Source organism: Ictidomys tridecemlineatus, chromosome 8 (genome assembly GCF_052094955.1).
Source record: "Ictidomys tridecemlineatus isolate mIctTri1 chromosome 8, mIctTri1.hap1, whole genome shotgun sequence".
Taxonomy (NCBI): domain Eukaryota; kingdom Metazoa; phylum Chordata; class Mammalia; order Rodentia; family Sciuridae; genus Ictidomys; species Ictidomys tridecemlineatus.
This window is the reverse complement of record NC_135484.1, coordinates 3,504,360-3,525,650: the sequence shown is the minus strand read 5'-3', so window position 1 is coordinate 3,525,650 and position 21,291 is coordinate 3,504,360. Positions and strand designations below refer to the sequence as shown.

At 40.1% G+C, this 21,291-nt stretch overlaps 1 protein-coding gene across 10 annotated transcripts in view; it reads right to left on the bottom strand.

Annotated features, from left to right (window-relative positions):
- Positions 1-21,291, bottom strand: part of Pde10a (phosphodiesterase 10A) — a 508,658-nt gene that overhangs the window by 7,339 nt on the left and 480,028 nt on the right. For 7 of the 10 annotated variants that reach the window (XM_040283551.2, XM_040283542.2, XM_040283546.2 and 4 more), the window contains 3 exons: positions 6,600-6,711; positions 3,688-3,768; positions 868-956 (listed from right to left, as the gene is read on the bottom strand). In XM_040283551.2, coding sequence (XP_040139485.1) covers positions 868-956; positions 3,688-3,768; positions 6,600-6,711 — 282 coding nt within the window. The other 3 variants (XM_078018762.1, XR_013424690.1, XR_013424691.1) reach the window with 3 other exon arrangements.

Genomic DNA, 21,291 nt, shown 5'->3' with positions numbered 1-21,291 from the left:
GGGAAGGACAGAGAGACTGAAGCTAGAACAAATAAGAGATGGCTTAAATTTCTTTTTGGAAGAAAAAAAATACTTAAAGAGGAAGGGGCTCCCCATTCAAGTTTCCTCTTTTTCCATTTAAATCATTAACTATGACTTAAGATAAGCCTCTTTCCTAATAAGCATCCATGAACAGAGATTACCGTTTGGACTTTTTAAATAAAAACAGGATTGGGTGGGAAGCTCTGCAGGGTTACAAACACCTCCTGCTCCTTCCTGGATGATTCTGTGAGTGAAGTTTTCATATATGCTCATGTGGCACATGAAAGGAACTATGGTGGCTGTGAGATGAGCTTGGGCATCTCCTGCTGCCACCCCTGGACCTTCCCTGTGGCATGTGGCCTGGTCTCCCATGTCCAGGGAGGAGCCCCCATCAGCAGAGGCCATTTACAGGGCTAAGCAGAGTGTGTTCTCTCGGTGCCCAGCCAGGCAGCACAGGTGTAAGGGGGCATTGCCTCCTGAACAGAAGGGTCTCCACAGCTGACCCTGACTCCGTCAGCAGGCCTGCTCCCCACTCCGTCCTGTCTGAGGTGCGGGATGAACTGCCTGACACCAGGTGGTGTCTAAGCTTCACCTCTGATGGGCGCTGAGCTGCAGGGGAGAAGGAGCTGGGAAGCTGGCTAGCCAGGACCCCCAAGACACTAAAAGAGGGAAACTTGATACCTAGGCAAACCTAGAGCCCCTCAACTCATGTTTGCTGTAAACTGTAGATAAGACACATTCATAAGTTAATGGAATGAAAAGTCCTACATGGAGTCTTGGTTGTTACTTGCTCTGGATTTCTCTTTGTCTTCTAGATCACATTACAGCTTGAACCACTGTACGTACCTGCATGCTTTCAGCAGAGGCTCTGTCGGGGGGAGGATCTGGGTCAGCGTGGTGTAGCAGGGAATGGCCACAGCATTGTAGAACCCAAGCTGCCTCCGTGCAAAGTCATGGACAAGAAACAGAACTGCCCATTAGTGATCTAGTCGACCTCAATTTCTGTTCTCAAGTCTAATAACTATAAAATAAATCTTCTAGTTGTGCTGCATGTGATATTTGGGCTCAACGACTACTACTGCTGAATGCAGTTTAAAATGCATTAAAATACATCCTAGAAATAAAACAAATAAGAAAAAACATTACAAAAGTCTCTATCCACTGAGATCTAAAACCCAAGTTGAGCTACAGGAAATATACTGATATGAGTTAGGCTGTTGCTGTTGCTGGTTAAGCTCAGTACTCCAATGCAGGCATTTCAGAGCTAAGTCTGTTGCTCTACAGGTTTGACTTGCATCCAACCCGATGTTCAGGTGTCACCGAAGTGTCCCCATCTACTGTGCACTATCCTTGGAGTGGGCACCTGATGGCCTTCTCCTTTTATTTTTTACCTGTGATAAACGATATTTACTGTATCATAGCTCTCTGGTGTTATTATTCTCTCAAAATGCTCGATTTAATAGTTCTAATTTCCATGGTAAAAATATTTTAAAGAACACTTTATTAGGAATTTTAAATCACTTGCTAATAGATAATACTGTGTCAGACTGGAGGCAAGATGTAAAAGATCCTGAGACTGGTGGCAGAGAAGGCAGGCAGTCCAGCCACCAAGACCTGCCCAGGATGGGCTAGCTCTGTTCACCCCCAGCCCACGACTGCCCAAGTGCAGCAGGACTCAGGGCAGGTTCAGGGGGAATCCACAGTTTACCAATTTCTTTAAAAAACTGAGCATCAAGGACATGCATCAAAGGACAGGGGAGAACAGAGTCCCTGCAGTGCCTCTCTGCCTTCTCCTTGGCACGGTTCCTGTCAGGGCCATCTTCCTGGGACAGTGCCTGAGCAGCTTCCTTCTTAACTCCAGACCTCATGCAGAAATCCCCTGATTCTAATATTTAGCAGGTGTCATGAAGTAGAAAGTCCCAAGAAAGAGAGTAATTATTAGAAAGTAGAGAATTGCATTATTATGACAAAGAATATGTTCATTGTACTCAATAACTGGAGAGCAGCATAGTTGATAAACATTAGCTGGTCACAGAGATATTTCATCACACTACAAAAGGACTTAAAGTTTTGGCCCAAAGCAAGCAATTCTAAAACAAACTATTCTCCTACTCAAAACACAAAAACAGAACCTAAACCCTGAGTGCATCAGGGAAAATTTTTCAGCCCTCCTATATATTCTATTACGATAACTGTTCAAACATTTGGAAAGGAAAATTCATTAAGATTCTTTTCTTAAACTATGTAACAAGACAAATGCCAAAAGAATTAATAATCAAATGTAAAGTGATGAAACAAAAAAGAAATAACTGGAGAAAATACAGGAGCAGGTCTAGGAAATGTCAGGGTTGGAAAGAACTTCAAAATACAACATAAAAAGCAAACCCCAGGAAGAAACAATGAGTTGCTGTAACCCCAAATAACTCCATGAGCAGGGATACCAGGCAATCCTGTTTGTGTGTGTGTGTTTGTGTGTGTGTGTGTGTGTGTCTAGCATGCACAAGAGGTATGTCAGGTGCACTGTCATGTAGGAAGGAAAAAATGAACCACCCAAGGCAATTGCCAGGAGTAAACCACTCAACTTCCCTGTCAGGCCAACCCTCTCTGAGCTGTGGACTTGCCCACATTAAATTTAAAAAGAGCAGGAACATAGAGAACCTGTCCAGAACCACCATACCGGGAGGATCTGACATGCTTCTAAGCAAATTCTATAAGTTTTTGTCCGTAACTTTCTTCCTTATTGTGTCATTAGAAGATTGGTAGTTCAAGTTGGTCTCATAACTGAGAAAAACATCACATACACACATGTACCCCATTGCAAAAGCTCTCTTAGAATACTAAAAAATCAACATGGATTACAATGAGTCCTGGAAAGAGAATCATTAAAGTCAATTTTTGTTAAGAAAAAACTTTATAAAATACTAAGCACTAGGCTGAGGTTGTGGCTCAGTGGTCGAGCACTCACCTGGCATTGGGTTTGACCCTCAGGACCACATAAAAGAAAATAAAAATAAAGGTATTGTGTCCATCTACAACTAAAAAACATAAAAAATACTAAGTATTATTTTTGAGGAAAAAATGGACCTGATACAAAATCCATAATGCTACTCTGAAAAAACAAAACAACACAACAAAAACTTAGTTCAGCCAATGACAGAGTGTGTTAACAATTCGAAGTCCTCCATCCCTGGGTTTCAGGTCAGAAGAATCTGTTGACGGCAATGCCATCTGCAGAGAGCTGGGCTTCCTAAGCTCCGTCTTCTGCCACCAAGCTGGGGTAAGCAAGGTGGTCTCCAGCAGCTCCAGTGTGTCCAAGAGCATGCCCTCCTTCCTGCCCACAGGTAGCCACACCCTCCAGACTCCCCACCTTGGTTTGCAGGGTCAGAGCTGGCCCTCCATCCTCGGTGGGAACACCAGCTTTTGGATTCTTCTTTTCCATCCCTCAAGTAAGATTCCTAGGAGTGTGAAAGCTTGTGCAGGTTCAGTCGAGTGGATGGTGGTTCAAGGGTATAGTTCTTCTCCCAGTTCTAAATCCTTGACTTTCCTCATCAGTCACTAGACCTGGGAGGACCCATTTGTCCCTCTACTCCACGAGGTATTACAGCTTCCTCTTCATGAATGATTTTACACCCACATGAACAACAAGTGGACTCCCCCAACACATACCTGCCCCTGAGGGACTTCATCCTTCTTGTCTCTGTCCATCATAGGGATTGGCTGTATTCCCAATTTCTTCATTTCATCGCCCTAAAATAAAGGGGAGGGAGAAATTATTCTCTTTCAATTTTCAAATAATTATAAAATGTTGGTATTAACAAGTTATGCCCTTTATTATTTTTTTTAAAAAAATATTGCTGGATACTGCCTTGAGAAGAAGTACTGGGGACTGAAATGGAGCAAATTATATTCCATGCATGTGTAATGATGTCAAAATGAACCCCATCATTATGTATAACTACAGTGCATTAATAAAAATATTTTTTAAATAAATGTGTGAAAACAATTAAAAGCCTAAAGGCATCACTATTTAGCCTTTATTCAGATGCTCTCCTGCACAGAGTCTCAGTCCTCTCTTGGCCTTCGTTGTGCATCAGTTAGTGGGAGTTACAGCAGGGGAGAAATAGTGAGAGTGGGGAGGAGTAGTAAACCAGGGACAGGACGGAGCGGGCGGGGTAAGCTGGGCTGTGGAGAGGACGACTCAGCAACAGTCTGAGGATGTTAGGAAGGGACACCAAAGCATCACCTAGTTTACAATTATGGTAAAATCTGTGTAAAGATTGCTCACATTATAGGCTCTGGGCTAATTTGTAAGCATTATTTCATGTAATCCTCATGAAACAATATGAGATGGATGTATTATCTTCATATTATAGATTTAAAAAATTATCTTGCTTTTTATTTGCTAAAACTTGTTAAAATCTTCTTCCTTAACATTTCCTGAGTTTCTCCTACTCCCCACTCTTCCCTCCCATTCCTTTAACAGTTCAGTGGTGTTAACTAGGCTTGCTTTCGGAATCGTGAGAGTGGCCTGGGTCTTCCAAGGTTTGCTGAGGTAGCCCTGCAGTACCCGAGAGCAGCAGGCCCTGAGCACTCTGCCTGCGGCCAGGCGCTGTGCTGGAGAGCCACTCCCGCTGGCTGGCGTCACTTTAAGTGTTAACATCAGTGGTTCCAAACCTTTCTCTGTACCATCCTAGGTGAGTGAAACCCTTTAAGTTCTTTGATCTCAAGAATTCTAAAAGTAGTATAAGTAAACAGATTTTTAAAGAAACACGGATTTGAATATTTCTTAAAGCAAGGACAAATGCCCAAAAGGAAAGCAATCATGTGCTGTGGACCAGCTCTGTAAGGAAGGCTTCCCAGGGACAGAGGGCACTGGCTCTGCTCCATGCTGCCGAGTTTTAAATTTAAATTTCCGTCACAACAGCTGCAGAGAATGGGAAGAAGGTACTGACATAATCAGAATTATCATCAACCAGCTGCCTGGGGCCACGTACTAAGGGCCAAGCAGGCTTTAATTAGATCCCAAGCAAGGTGGCTGAAGACCAGGCTCTCTGATCACTGTGATTCAGACTCTGCAAGGAAACCGGTGGGAAGGGGAAGAGGCCCAGGCCTGCTCTGGTGGTGGCTGTAGCAGGAGTGGGAGGTGGGGCTGGAAGGAGAACTGTGACCCTAGGTGTGCAGATCAGACCTAAGGTAACTGTGTTCCTGCCTCTTCCACAGACTACGAGGGAAGTCCTTGAAGGCTGTGCCTAGGAGCACGCTGGGTGTTTCATCCTACTAGTGGACTCAATATTATCAATGAGCTGGACAAAGGGTAAAGGTCGCCTTGCATTTCTGACACTTGTTGATTTATATTTTAGAACACAAACATAGTTGGTTAAATACAAAATATATTTAGGTAAAATTATGTGCAAAACTAAGTGGTATTTATAGAAAGTACAAGTATTCTGGGTTACACATGCAGTTTAAGCTGGCTGTGATAGTAGTAAGCTAAACATTACAGTTCAGACAAGAACATCTAAAACAATCGCCTTAAATGAGTCTGACAGTAACTAGGTTCTGATACACACACAATAAAGCAAAGAAAGGAAGTCCTGCAAAAGCACACACGCACAAGGCGTAAAGTAGCTGGGAAAAGCAATGGCAGGCACACAATCAACTCGGGCTGTGGGCCTCAAGCAAGGACATTCCCTGGCTTTCCACTGTGAAACAGTTCAGCATTATAATCCTTTCTAGTCAACCTGTGAGTGATTTTTAATTTTACATTTTGTTAATTCTCCTGCCTACAAGAGATATGTGGCTGAATCCTCAACCACACAACTCTTTGCTCTCCAAGTTGACCTTTACACCTCTACTCCAAAAATGACCCAAAGAATTTATCACTCTTTTTCATAAAGTAAATTTTGAACATGCAGACACATAGGTAATTGTGATTCATCTGAACAAGAGAATTGTATTTACTTTCTTTCAGAAAACAAATTAAGGACTACAATGCACATTATTGATAATTTAAATAATTCAGTCAGAGAAACATGCTAACAAAAGTCATGTATGTGTTTGTTTCAGGAAGATCATGAACTAAATTGCACACACTCCACAGAACTCACAATGTGTACATGTCGTGCCCACTGGCATAGCCACGCCTTCTCGTGTGTCTGGGGGCACAATGATTATTCTCCTATTTCTCCCCACAGGTAAATACAGCCCATGTGTTATGGGTTCCTCTTTGTCTACTGCCTCAATTAGATGTCCTGTAATGTTTATTGAATGAACATAAGATCTGCTATTAAGTAAGGGAAATTCCTACATGATTTCTCAGAAATAAACTCCTATATGCTTTCAGTTGAGATTAGAGAATTTACACACACTTTCAAGGAAGACGTAATAGAATAATGATTCTCATTTCATGTGCATAATTCCTAAATCCTTCTTCATTTTTGACTGATTACATTGTTCTGAAATAACCAGAAACATGAGCAATTATGATAATAAACAAATTATCCACACATTAAATTTTTCCTCAAATACTTTTCCATTTCTTGACATTATCTATGTTAATATAAGAATCAAGGACATACCTCAGCCCAGAATTCTGCATATATATCATTTGCTGTCAATTTTGTAACTGGCCACAGTTTTGTCACAGAGCAAAGATCACAGGCAGTCATCATCAAACCAATTACACGGTCTCTAGAACACAATACAACACTGGTCAGCACAGCACTGGCACATTTGTAGTAAGGACCAGAGAGACTTGTGCGTTTACAGGAGAGGGGTATTCTTCATGATAGGAGAAAAGTAGCATTAAAAAGCAGACACAAGGAACAAGCAGGACAGTCAAATGGCACTGAAGAACAGTGTCTTGAATGGTGAGAACAATAATTCCTATCCCTAGTTCCACGAGGTGTGCATTGTACCTTCCTGTTGCCTCAACATTACTGATGAAACCACATGTCACATGAGCTGTGCTCATTTATCTTCCCATTCCTTGGGACACTCACATGGCTACACACCAGGTTTCATGTTCATGGAAGTTTGGAAATTTAGCACGGTTAGAAACCCTTGAGAGAGAATCTCTCCCAACACTTGGATGTGCACAAGGAAAGTCTGGTATGCACAGAAGTGGTGATGGGCAGCTCAGGACAAGGCCAGAAAGGACCCGAGGTGCAGGACTCTCTCTGACTACATGCGGAGAGTGATGGGTCACCTGCTCTTGAGCTTTGCCTTCTGCTCTTCAAGTGTCCCTCCCAATGTCTCCCCTCTCACATCAAATGAGCTTTCCTCTCAGCTGCTTGGCATTCACACCCATGTGCTCAACACCTGCCTTTCAATTCTCTAAAAATGGCTCATCGTTTCCTTTGAAGAAAAATGATTGAGTAAAAATTCAACAAATATATTCCCTATAATCTAACTAGAATGAAGACTATACTTAAAAGGAGAACCAAGCAGTAGTTAATGAATAATTTTAATCTAGTTCTTTTTAACAAAGCAAATTACATAATTTGAAAAAATATATCATCATCAAAAGTAGGAAACTGTAACCAGTGAGATGATGTCATGATTTCCAGTTCACATTGGAGTTCCAATGAGTCTGCCACCACTGCTGCCATCTGTGTACACAGTCCTGCCTGGGGCTGCAGCCTGGGGTCAGGGGACAGAGATGTGTCAGGAGCACCTTCTCTCAGGTTGGCAGAGGATTACAACCCAGTTGTGCTCCCTAAAGATAAAATTCCAGATGCCCGGGAGACTGCTTCTTCCTATCACCCACATCTTTGACACCTATCAATTACAAAGTTTTCTATCAGCCCATTTCCTTTCATCCACTCAACTATCTATCTCTTTTACAACCCTACTTTTTGTAAGGATATATCTCTTATAAGTTAGAAAGTTCATTAGAAGATATGTATATTCTTCCTGTAACCCACAGATACATCTGAAAATCCACGTCCCTTAATCAGGATCTATAATATTTTCTTAATGGAGTAGTTTATGGCTTAAACGAATATTTTTGTGTTTGGCTTCTAAGGAATAAGTATATTATCCACATTATCAGTCACAGCAAGTATAGTATCTGTTTTCTCTGCATGTAAATTAATTTAAACAGAAACAGAACACAAATATTGTTTACAAATAATTATTTCATGAGATTAAAATAATTTAATCTCATTTTATTCATATTCACCAAAAAAAATTCAACATTTCTTTTTCTCTGCTCAATAATATAAGCTTTAATCTTAAAAGAGATTTCTTATTTCATAAGCCTGTAAAAAAGCTTAATAGAATTGGGCATTAAAAACATGTTTTTTCCATTGGAAATCATTGCACATGTAAACTTGGCACTATGAGGGTTAGAAAGACTGATACAGTTAAGTGATTTAACAGCATAACAAAACTTAAAACAGTTAACAGTACTTATTTTATTGTAAACTAAAAAGGAAAAAAATAGAAAGTTGGCATAAAATGCTTTTAATAAATACACTCTGTTTTTATTCCTGATTACGATTAGTTAGGTGATCACTTAATGTGAACTAGAAACAACGTTCTAGCTCTGCTCATGAAAGGAAGGTAGACCTAGCTGCTATGGATGCTGAATTCTTAATGCACTCATTCTGTACACCATGAAATACAAGCCCATCACACTGCCTGTGGCTACACTCATTTAATCCAAAAAGTTTTGAATGCCTGCATGTAGCAGACATAGGTATAGCAAAGAACAAAATACTAGAACATTCCAAAGGGGGAAGGTATACAATAAACAGGTTCAGAAATTCATGCAGCAACTAGAGCTGGTAAAAGTGAAAATGAAAAAGGTTAAAAAACAGAAAAAAGAAAAAGGCCACCACTGGAAGACCTGAGACCCGAGAGACAGAGACGACTCCATCAGAGTGGAGAGTTCAGGAAGACCACGGGAATCAGGCCTGGCCCGCTAGGGGGAAAACAGCAGGGAAAAAGAAAGGTGGGAACGAGGTGAGGCTCCTCCCGACCACTAGGTCTGGAGAAAGTGGCCAGAGCTTGGCTAGCGATTTACTTTTGTTCCAAGTTTTATGATGAGACACTGGAGGCTTTTCCAGGGTCAAGACAGGACATGCTATAGATGGCAGCTCAGGTCCTCTGGGGGAAGAGGGACTCAGAACTGTGAGGGCAGAGCAGACCCAAGACCATCAGGAGAACACTAGGGCAGTTCCCACCAGAGTCCCATTCTGCAGCATGTCCTCAGGGACACAAGGGCAGACCAGAGTGGGAGGACGGAGACCTTGGAGGCAAAGCCACGTGGAGCTGTGTTAATATCCACAGAAGCTAAAATTCTTTCCCTTCCTTCTCCCCCACCACGTGTTACCCTGGACCTGGTGGAGTTAACGGAGAACGCAGGCTCTCCGACACGTGGACATTCTGGTCTAGAAGCCACAGTGTGCAGAGCTGCCTTCTGTGAGCCAGCACACTTTAAAATGCTCCATTAGAAGGTCTCAGAACTCTCCAGAAGGGAGGAAAAGAAGCCACAGAGGCTGTGGGCCTTTGGATGAACCACTATGGGCAGGAAGGAAGCTCCACCCTCCCCACACACTGTGAAGAGGTACTTGGCCAAGGACAGGATCCACACCTCATGGGAGAACAGTGGAAAAGGGGAGCAACACCTACCGACTTTACAGAGGATTTCAGGTAGAGGCACAAGGGTAGTAAGACTGTGTTCTTGTGTGACTGTAACAACAGTTGCTCATCCGTGTGAACATCCAGAATTCAAAAGAACAGAGTGGCTGGCACTGTTTTCTCTTTGTCCTGGAGCTGCAAGGTAAGTGCTTTTAAAAAGGTCTCTGGGCACTAGGTGTCTCGTGGCCACAGCAGAGCCCTCTGAGGTGTCCTAGCCTCCTCAATGCCAACTGACACTTTACGACAGGAAAAAGTAAGAAATGCAGCCCAGGTGTAAAGCAGTGACTTCACACCAGGTATGGCAGCTTGGGTCCTAACCTGAAGCAGATGTCACACTCAGGAGAATCCAGAGGGGCTACAGGAAGGGACCATCCACAAACGTGTTGGCTGGCTGGGTTAAGGAAATTGGGAAGAGGGAAAGACTGAGGGGTCAATAACAGAGGGGAGGTCCCACTTCTGAAGAGACAAGGACAGGAGCAGGCGCCAGACCCAACCTAGGCCTGGTTTGTAAGAGATTCCAGCCCCTAGCTCTGCTGCACCACAGGCCAACAGAGTCGAGGCCAGGGGAGGAGACACAACTTTCCACCTCCAGCCCTCCTGTCTCCTCACTGCCACCACAGTTGAGCTACCCAGCACACACTTGAAATTGCAACTATTTAAATATGAAACTACATTACTTGTTCATGTATCAATATGGCACAGAAATAGAAAAATGGTTTTTTATATTTCTTTTATGTCGTAGATGAACACGATACCTTTATTTTATTTATTTATTTTATGTGGTGCTGAGGATCAAACCCAGAGCCTCAGATGTGCTAGGCAAGCACTCTACCACTGAACCACAGAAAACCTCAGCTCAGAAAATATTGTTTTTAAGCCAAAATTTTTACTTATCTAAGAAAACTCTTGCCATTAGATCTTCAGACTCAGCTTAAAGTGTCTGGGTAGCACAACCAAAACTGTTACAAAAAATAGGGGGAAAAGAAATTTTAAAAAAGCATGTCCTGCTTGTTTATCTTGGAATGCTCACATACAACTGATCAAAGACCGAATTTCTTTCTTTCTTTCTTTTTAACCACTTGGATATTTGATGTCAGTATTGACATTTAATTGACAAATTCTCTAACTTAATACTGATTCCTTGAAATTTATTTTTTATTTCCATACTCAAAAGCTTACTGTTATGTAGCACAGACCAGACTCCCAATGTGAGGTGTCCTAAGGACAGCTGGAGTAGGCCAGGAAGGGGGGGCTCCAGGGACTCAGTAAACATCTGTCTCCTGCGGTGCAGCTGGGACATTTTCTTAAGGAAATGTCATCTACCCCATTTTAATTCCTCTATTTTCTTTTAGAATAGTGATATGTAATATCTTTCTCTCTTCAGTTATTATTTTAATGATTCTTCATTTTGTTTGTAAATCTATCTTTGAGGAATTTTAAATCACCAAGTTGAGAAATTTAAATCATGTTTGCAGTAACTACGACACATCATGTCCTTACTAATTTAGTAAGTATTAATTAGACTGAGGATAAAGCGGTTTCTCTGAAAACATTGTGAAGACCTACAGAATCAAAACCAGAGAAAGACTTTAGAATCTGTTCCCAATGACATGAACAATAACTCTTCAATATCAACACAAACATGTTTAGAGTGACTACCTCACTAAAACATACTTTAAGTTCTAAACTCTTGATTTCGTAGAACCCCCTAAATGCTGATTCTTTTAAAAATCATTAAGAGAGGAAAAGAAATCATATCTGAATGGAAAATTAATCTTGAGCAAATGTGCACCTTTTCAAGGGATCTGCCATTATTAAAACTTGTGTCGGAGCTCTTCCTTGAATCAAGAAACCTTCCTTTGGAAACCCAAGTACAAGTAACTTCAAATCAAATGAAGACATTCAGATTTATTTTGGAACCTGGTTTCCCCACATTCAAGTTCTTCTGTTTGAGCACAACAGAACTTGCAGACGGGTCCTCCCATGTTTACTGCAGTAGGAAAGACTGATGGCTGCTGTTGTCATGTTTGGAAAAGGCCAGAGGAGATTACTTTATGAGCTAAGGAAAAGCATGTCATACAGACACACCTCCTCTTCTTCGAGAACACAGCAGGGCTAGAGAAAAGTAAAGAGAAGTTAAGGAATTGCCCCAGAGTTAAAGCTAAAGCCTTTTTTTTTTTTTTTTGGTGTGCACTTAAATCTAAATTAAGACTGAAAGAAGTGGGGCACAGGAATTGCCTTTGAAGGGTATAAACATTCCCTGGAGTAAGAGAATAAACATTTTCATTTGGGTATTTCCTGATGATTTAGAAATATCACAAAAATCATGAATATTATTTCAATCATAATTTCACAATTTTCAAATTATAAAATTAGTTTATCTTTAAAATGCAAGTTTAAGAAAGGTTGATCCAATATGAAATACAAGGAAGCAAAACTTAGAAAACCTACCCAAAACATATATTTATCATTTTTAAATGTAAGAAGCTACTTTAACTTGATACACAGCTTAAACAGACTGTGGTCTTTTCTTTTTTTTATTGAGAAGTTTTTAGGCAGCAGTTAAGTCTGGTCATATTTGGACAAAAGACCAAGATCACTAGCTTCAGTAAGAAACATATGAACTCCTTTCTCCCACCTTGGCTCAGTCCACAGCTTATTCTAAACAAGACCTTCATTTTGAGCTGTGGGAAGTACTGTGGGCACAGGGTGAGAAATCAGCGCACAGGCACAGAGGCAATGTCCTCTGTAGGTGCTCCCATTTCTTCCACCTGCCTCCCATGTCACCAGCCAGTTTCCCTGTAAGTCAGACCTAACACGGTCACTAATTCACTTCTGGGACCATAAGGTCACTTAGCAGCCTCTGCTGAGTTCAAAGGACTTATTCATTAGAAAGCGTAAGATATTTGTGAAACTTGTACTTTATGCACGTGTAATGTAAAAATGAATTTTTCACCAGTATTTGAAAGATACATGATGGCTTTCATATACAATTGCTCTTTGGTTGTTTCACTTTCAAAATAAAAAAATAATAAAAATTACCTACTGTCTTATTCTCTTGCTATAACAGAATGCTATACAACAAGCAAATTCCAAAGAAATTTGTGACTCATAGTCCTGCAGGCTGAAAAGCGCAAGACTGAAGGCCTTCCTGCTGTGTCACAACATGCTAGAAATGGGTGAGGCCCACATGGGACAGAAAATCAGGCCAGACTCACCCTTTTATCAGGACCCCATCATGAGACAGTAACCACCATCTCAATACCAGTCTTTACCCATTCACAGGGACAGAGCCCTATGGTTGAATCTCTACTTCAAAAGGCCTCATCTCTCAGTACTGTCATGATGGAGGTTAAATTTCAACATGGGTTTTGGAGGGTACTTTCAAGCCATAGGCTCACTATCTTTTAGTGGAGCTGTGATCATAATGCCAACACTAGCAAGATGTCTAACAATAAATGACATCAGGAATAGTTAGCAAGGACCACGGATGAGGGCAAAGAAAAGAAGTTGAGAACTTCCAATAGAGGGCAAGGGAACCCATCTCCGGATTCTTTCATTATGAAGAATACAAGCAATAATAAGTGTTGGCGAGGATGTGGGGGAAAAGGCACACTCACACATTACTGGTGGGACTGCTGGTGTTTAGCTCCAGAAAGAGAGGCACAAAGTCTGAGCAAGCCATCAAATGAAAGAAAGACGTGGGCAAAGTCCAATGGACTCACAAACAAGAGACCCATGCAGATTTGCTGGGAAAGTTGTCTGAGTCAAAATGGAGTCACTTTTGTCAAGCCCTAATTGTCCTCCAAAACCAATAATAAATACAGCTGTGAGATTATAAAGGAAGAGACCTCAATCATGTACTCCTGATAACAAAAACTATGCACCAAAGACTGTCAGAACCAGGACTTTACACAAAGGCTACTACAACTGCACACAGAAAACATTTCTGCAAGGACATCTGCCCAGCACCTGTCTGCAGCCTCAGAGTGGTCCTTCTGCACGCGTGATTTTAACCATGTGGCTGAGGATTAGTATATGAGGACCACTCAAGGGGTCCTTCTCCCTTGGACTATAAGGAGTCCCTGTTGTTTCAGTTTCCTTGAATGTGTACACAGTTCCTAGAGCATGCATGGTCCCACTGCATGCTGCCTTTCAATCAACTAATTTGGGAGAATCGTTTTCAGCTTTTCGTGTTGACAAAACCAAAGATGATGAAGCAAACAACCACCACCACCAAAAGAGCTGGGCTTCATGTCAGCATCACAGGACAGCTTAACTGAAGCCGGAAACTGCTGCCTGTAGAGGTTTGCACTGTGACCTGAAAAATAAATACAAGCTTTGATCTATCTTTCATAGACCAAATAATTTCCAAGCCGATAAAACAGCTACACATGTACAAAGCCATGTGTCTTTAGTTAAAATGCATTACATTTTAAATAGAAAATGATTGCCTTCCATGCTTTACAGCACACTTGTGGAGAAAGAGAATACTGTGCTTTGAGCAGCAGAAGAGCTGAGGGGATACTGCAGCTGTTGACCAGCGTCAAGGAGCCTACCTCCAGACTTGCCAGTGCATGTAAAGTACTATCAAATTTTGTTTTCACAGAAAGAAAAACCTACCTTAAAATTTACATGGCACCTCAAGCAACTTGAACAGCCAAAACAATCTTGAAGAAGAGTAAAGCTGGGGAGCTCACACTTTCTGAATTCAAAACTTAACACAAACCACAGTGATCAAGCAGCATGGCAAGACATCAAGAGAGAGAAAGCAGTATTCCATGAGAGCCCAGAAGCACACTCTCACCTAGAAGGTCAAGATTCTCAACAAAGTCCAATAGGGAAAGCAGGCCTTTCAGCAAATGCTGCTGGGAAATGGGTGTCCGCATGCACAAGAATGAAGTTGGACACTTTACTAATACCGTATACAAAACATATGACATATATAACATAATAAAACCAAAATCGTAACTGTCAACAAGGATATGGAGAAACTGGAACCTCTGAGCACGTTCTATGGGAAAGCAGGTGGGCACAGCAGTGTTGGAAAATGGTCTGAACTACCATACTGCCCAGTGACTTCACTTCTGTGCATCTCCCTGAAGGAATAGAAAGCAGGGTCTGGAAGACCCATGTGTACACCCATGTTCCCAGCAACATGATTCAAACAGAAAAGTGGAAGCAACCCAAGGATCCACTGGGGGTGAATTAATAAGCAATCCTGGCCTCTACATACAAGATCATTCTGCCTTGGCATAGAAGGACATTGTGACACACACATGCTACATGGATGAACCCTGAGGACATCGTATGAAATGAAATAAGCTAGTCACCAAAGACAGCTGTCTGATTCCACTTGAATGGCAGAGAACTTGAGCTACTATGAATAAAAACAGGAGCCTGGAGGCAACTGTCCCCTGGGCAGCCACATTCCCCATAAGGACAATGACAGCAGGTGAGGGACTTGGTTCAATTGTGTTTCTTTTTAACAAGATTTCCCAAGCAAGCAATCAAGGCTAGGGTACAAAAGCCAGGGTAGGCTGGAGATGGCACCTGTCAGCTCTCTGCGGTCCACATGTGGTGAACACCTGGCTGCAGATGTTGATCCTATGGAGCAGTGACCTGAGACACAGGTGAGGCCTCCCATGGAAGTGAGGAGCAAACCCTCCCTTTGCAAAGGACAGGTGGTGGAGTGAAAAAGCTAGTTACGGGAACTGATGTCTTCTCAACTGTGACAAGAAGCTCCAGGAAATGGCAAAGAGAAGAGAAGAGCCTGTGAGTAGCCTTCCTGTAAACCAAAGCTGTGTGGTCTCTCATGATGGGTCCTGTCGTGCAATTCCTTATACACAAGATTTCATCCCATAAAGAACTCCATGGCCCAGCAGCTCGGGAAGCTAAGACAGGGGGATTGCAAGTTCAAAGCCAGCCTCAGCAGTGGTGAAGCACTAAGCAAATTAGTCAGACCCTGTCCCTAAATAAAAATAGGGCTGGGGATGTGGCTCAGTGGTTGAGTGTCCCTGAGTTCAATCCCCAGTACTCAAAAAAAAAAAAAAAAAAAAAAAAAAGAAAGAAGAAGAAGCAAAGAAAGAAGAAAAAGAATCTGTGGGTTGAGCATGGAGGCATACACCTGTAATCCCAGCAACTTGGGAGTGCAAAGCCAGCCTCAACAACTTAGTGAGGCCCTAAGCAACTTAATGAGACCCTGTACCTAAATGAAATACAAAAAGAGCTGGAGATGTGGCTCAGTGGTTAAGCATCCCTGAGTTCCTTCCATGGTACCAAAATAACAAACAAACAAATCAATGGAGGTCCCAAAAGCCATGTCACCAGTGTGAATTTTGTACCTATTAATAATACTAAAGTGGATTAAAAGCTTACCCAATATAATGCCAAATTCTGTGACTACTTCTATAAGCTCATCAATTCCTAATCGCCTCCCAGGGAGATCTGCTCTCATTTGGAGAATTAATGACCATACCATTTTAATCTCTGAATGCTTTCATTATGAAGAATACAAGCAATAATAAGTGTTGACGAGGATGTGGGTGAAAAGGCACACTCATACATTGCTGGTGGGATTGCAAAATGATGTAACCAATATGGAAAACAGTATGGAGGAGATAGCTTAGAAAACTTAGAATGGAACCACCATTTGACCCAGCCATCCCACTCCTCAGCCTATACCCAAAGGATTTAAAAGTCAGCATACATCAATGTTTATAGCAGCTCAATTCACAATAGCTAAACTGTGAAACTACCCTAGATGCCCTTAAATAGATGAACGGATAAAGAAACCGTGGAACGTATATGCAATGGAATATTACTCAGCATTAAAAGAAAATAAAATTATGGCATTTGCATGTAAATGGATGGAGCTGGAAAACATCACGCTAAATGAAATAAGCCAATCCCCAAAAAACAAAGGCCAAATGTTCTCTCTGATAAGTGGATGCTGACCCATGAATGGGGGTGGGGGGCATGGGGAGAATTAAGGAACTTTAAGTAGGCAAAGGGGAGAGAGGGAAGGGGTGGGGGGGGATGGGAGTAGGAAATATGGTGGAATGAGATGAACATTTACCCTAGGTACATGTATGACTGCACATGTGGTGTGATTCTACATTGTGTACAACCAGAGACATGAAAAGTTGTGCTCTATTTCTGTACTATGAATTGAAATACATTCTACTATTATGTATAACTAATTAGAATAAAAAAGACATACTTGATATAATTCATATACTCTACCTTGCTTAAAGAGAAGACACTTGAAATATTTCATCTTTAGCACATTAGATTTTTAGACTATATTTTTTATTTCCTGTGCTTTAATTCAGGTATAATTTATAGACAATAAAATGCATAAACCCGAAGTCTATGCATTAGATGGCTGTGTGAAAATGTACACAGTTGGTAACCACCACATCAGTGACAACCAAGAATGTTTTGGGCACCAAGACACCCTTCCCCTTTTTCCTGTCGATGTCTCTCATCCTGCCAAGGAAGGACTGTTGACTTGAATTCTATAAGTCACCAATACTACTGGTTTGTTTTGCCTGTTCTAGAATTTCATAAAAAAATGTTATTTACCATTTTTTCTCAATATAGTATTTGTAGAGGCTGGGGCTGTGACTCAGTGGTACTGCTCTTGCTTAGCATGCCTGAGGCCCTGTGTTCAGTCTCTAGCACCAAACACACACACACACACACACACACACACACACACACACACACGCACGCGCGCGCGCACACACATAAAATCTGTGTGACTGATCTATACTGTCATGTGAATCATCAGTTCACAATTTTTATTGCTGAACTGTATTCCTCACTACATGCCTAAAATTGTCAACCATTCACCTGTTGTTGGATGGTCGGGATCTCCCAGTTGGGATATATTATGAGTAGTGCTACTGAAAGCATGTCTGTCCAAGTCTTTGTGTGATTTCAGGCCTTTTTTTTTCTGCAGTAAATACCTAAGGGTGATGGTTAGGCAACAGTGTAAGAAAAGACTTAGTTTCCAAGACAATTCCACAGTGCTTTCCAAAGCAGTGTGTTTAGTTCAGTACCTCCACCAGGAATGCGTATGTGAGTTACTCCACATCTTTGCCAATGCTTGGTATGGTTGGTAATTTCAATTTTGGGTATTCGAGTGTGTGCAGTGGTATCAATGTGGTTTGGATTTGTTCCAGATGATTAAAGACATTGAGCAAATTTCATGTTTATTGGTTTCTAAGTTAAAAAAAGCCTTTTGTGTAACTTCACTTAGGGGTCTTACTACTGACTTGTAAGAGTTATATGAGACCTTTTTAAAATAGAGAATATTTTATAATATTTGTGGCTTGTCTTTTTAAAATCTCAACCTTTTAATAAAACAAAGTCCAATCGATCACTGCTTATCTGGAGGTCTAATCTTTTTGTTTGCCTATTCATGGCCATAAAGATTTTTCCTCTGTGCTTAGTTCTAGAAATTTTATAAATTTTGCTTTTCAATGTAAGTCTATAATCTAACCAAAAGCTCAGTCGTTCAAAAATCACTTCCTAAAAAAACTACTGATATCCACATTGAATGACCTTGGCAGGTTGGTTGGGCATCAGCAGGCTAGACACTGAAATCTTCTATAATCTGTCTCACCAGGTTATTTATCCATCCTAACTCCAATAAGACTCTCTTGAATATTGCTATTTTATAGCAAGCTTTGAAAGCAGTCCTTAAGTCCTCTAAATCTGATATTTGCTTGTCAAAATTCTTTGACAATTATTGTCAAATTATTTTTTTTATTGTTGGTTGTTCAAAACATTACATAGTTCTTGATATATCATATTTCACACTTTGATTCAAGTGGGTTATGAACTCCCATTTTTACCCCATATACAGATTGCAGAATCACACCAGTTACACTTCCATTGATTTACATATTGACATACTCATGTCTGTTGTATTCTGCTGCCTTTCCTATCCTCTACTATCCCCCCTCCCCTCCCCTCCCCTCCCCTCTTCTCTCTCTACCCCCTCTACTGTAATTCATTCCTCCCCCTTGTATTATTGACAAATTATTGACAATTCTAGGCCTTTTGCCTGTCTATAAAGACTTGCTGTTAGTTAATTTCTAAATAAATAGATTTTGATTAGGATTACATTTTTGAAGACACATTTGTAGATAACTGGTACTTTAGCAATATTGAAACACAATATATCTTTCCATACACTTAAGTATTCTTTAATTTCTCTCTGAAATGTTTTTGTATTTTTAGTAGAGATCTGTACATCATTTGTTAAATTTTTTCCTAAGGAGGCCATATTTTAATGATATTGCAAATAGATTTTGTTTCTTTGTTTGTTTATTTATTTATTTATTTTGACCTGATTGGGAGGGGGGTTGAACTCCATAGACTCACACATGATAGGCAAGTGCTCTCAGTTTTAATTTCTAATTGATAGTTGTGTACAAAAATAGAACTCACATAAATAAATGTTAACCACATAATCTGTGAACTTTCTAGAAGATTCCTGAAGGGATTTAAAAAAAAAAAAACATATCCTAACCATTTAAAAATAAAGACAAGGGCTGGGGATGTAGCTTAGAGGTAAGAGTACTTGCATAGCATATGCAAAGTCCTGGATTTGATCCCTAACACTGGGGAAAAAAATAATAAAGTTAGATTTCCTTTCCCATTTTTACACTTATTTCATTTTCTTGTAGTAATATACCAGGTAGAATTTCCAACTGAATGTATTACAGGAATGGTCGGAGTGGGCAGGCTTAGGCTGGTTCCAGTCTCAGAGGGTGAGTATCAAACTGCATCACATATGTGTCCCCTTACTGTCATCACAGTACCTACTGTGTTTTCAATGATGAAATCCACCAAATCGAAGACATTCCCTTGAATTCCTTGTTTGAGACCATATCCCCTTGTCAATGGAGGTTTAACTTTTGTCAAATGCTTTTCCTGCATTTATTGAAATGGTCCTATAGTACCTCTTCTTCTTCCCTTTATTGTTAATGTTTCAATCCTGAAAAATCATGTTATATTGTCTTTTTTGTATGACTGAATTCGTTATATTGTTTAGTGAACTTTGCAGTTAGGTTCCTGAAGGAATACTGACCTTTGATGAAGTATTTTTGCAATTTCTTTACTAGATTTTGATATCAGGAATATGCAGTATTCATAAAATAAGATGGAAAATTGTTCCCATTCCCACTTTTCAAAAGATTGTGCAGAAGATTTTTTTTAAAAAAGTAGAATTTCAGAGTGTTACCATGAGATATGACCCTGACGGGCATTTTTGCTTGTTTATTCTTTTAAGATTAAATTTCTTTAAGGGCCTATTCAGGTTTTCTGTTCCTATCTGGTTCATTGTTAAGTAGTATTTGTTATTAAATAGTTAAGTAGCTTGTTTATTCTTTTAAGATTAAATTTCTTTAAGGGCCTATTCAGGTTTTCTGTTCCTATCTGGTTCATTGTTAAGTAGTATTTTTCAAGGAATTTTATCCAATTTATCCATCTCCTCTAAAGTTCAAATTTATCAGCATGATATTATTTGTAATAATCTATATTATCCCTTTAAAGACTTCCATCTGTAGTGATATTCTCTCTTTCCTGTTAATATGGATGACTGGTATTTTCTTTCCTTTTCTTAATTTAGCCTTGCCAATGCTTGCTTATTCATTCTAACTATTTTTAAAGAACCTACTATTTGCATTTATAAATTTTCTCTACTACTTCCCTGCTATAGTTTTACTGTTTGACTCTGAATCATTTACTGGCTTCAAGTTAGACTTGAATTTATTTTCGTTTTTCTAGATGCTTAAAGTGCTACCTTAAATCACTGGTTTAATGGGAGTTAAGGCATAAATTTACCCCTTGGCACTGTTTCAGTTGTATTCTACAAATTTTGATATAGTTGGTTTTCATGATCAGATTTCTCTGATTTCCTTTGTAATTCTTCCTTTGACCTACAGGTTGTTTAGAAGTGTGTTAATTAACTTCTAAATAGTGGGGGATAGAGAATGAATTATGATTTTTAATTTAATTTCAAAAATATTCTATGATTTCAATCTTTTAAAATTCATTGTGATTTATATTATGCCCTAGCACAAAGTCTATCTTGTGTTTCCATGTGCAGTTGTAAAGAATTTGAGTTGTACAATTGCAATGTTCTATAAAGAAAAGTTAATTCATGTTGATGATGATATTCAGACCCCCTATAGTTTTGCAGAACTCTAATACAGTTCTCTGAAAGTTACCTGAAGAGGAATGCAAAACACCTAAACAAGATTTTGGGTTTGCCTCTTATGCTTTTTGTTCTGCCAGTTTTTGTTTGGGTGTTTCTGCAGCTTGGTTGTGAGGTGCTTATGCATTTTGGACTGGAGGAAAACTAGCCCTCTTTAAATGTGCAGCATTGCCTGTGTCTAACTTTATTATGGCCATACCAATTTTTATTTTTTTAAATGCCATTCACATGATATATCTTTTTCCATCTCTTAACTTCAACTTGCCTTTAAATTTAGAGGGTATGTATATCTCAGAAGTGAGTCTTGATATTTTATTTGTTAATTATTAGCCAATTTCTGGCTAATTTAGGTATTTAATCCATATAATTTTAAATTAATTGTTGATTTTACT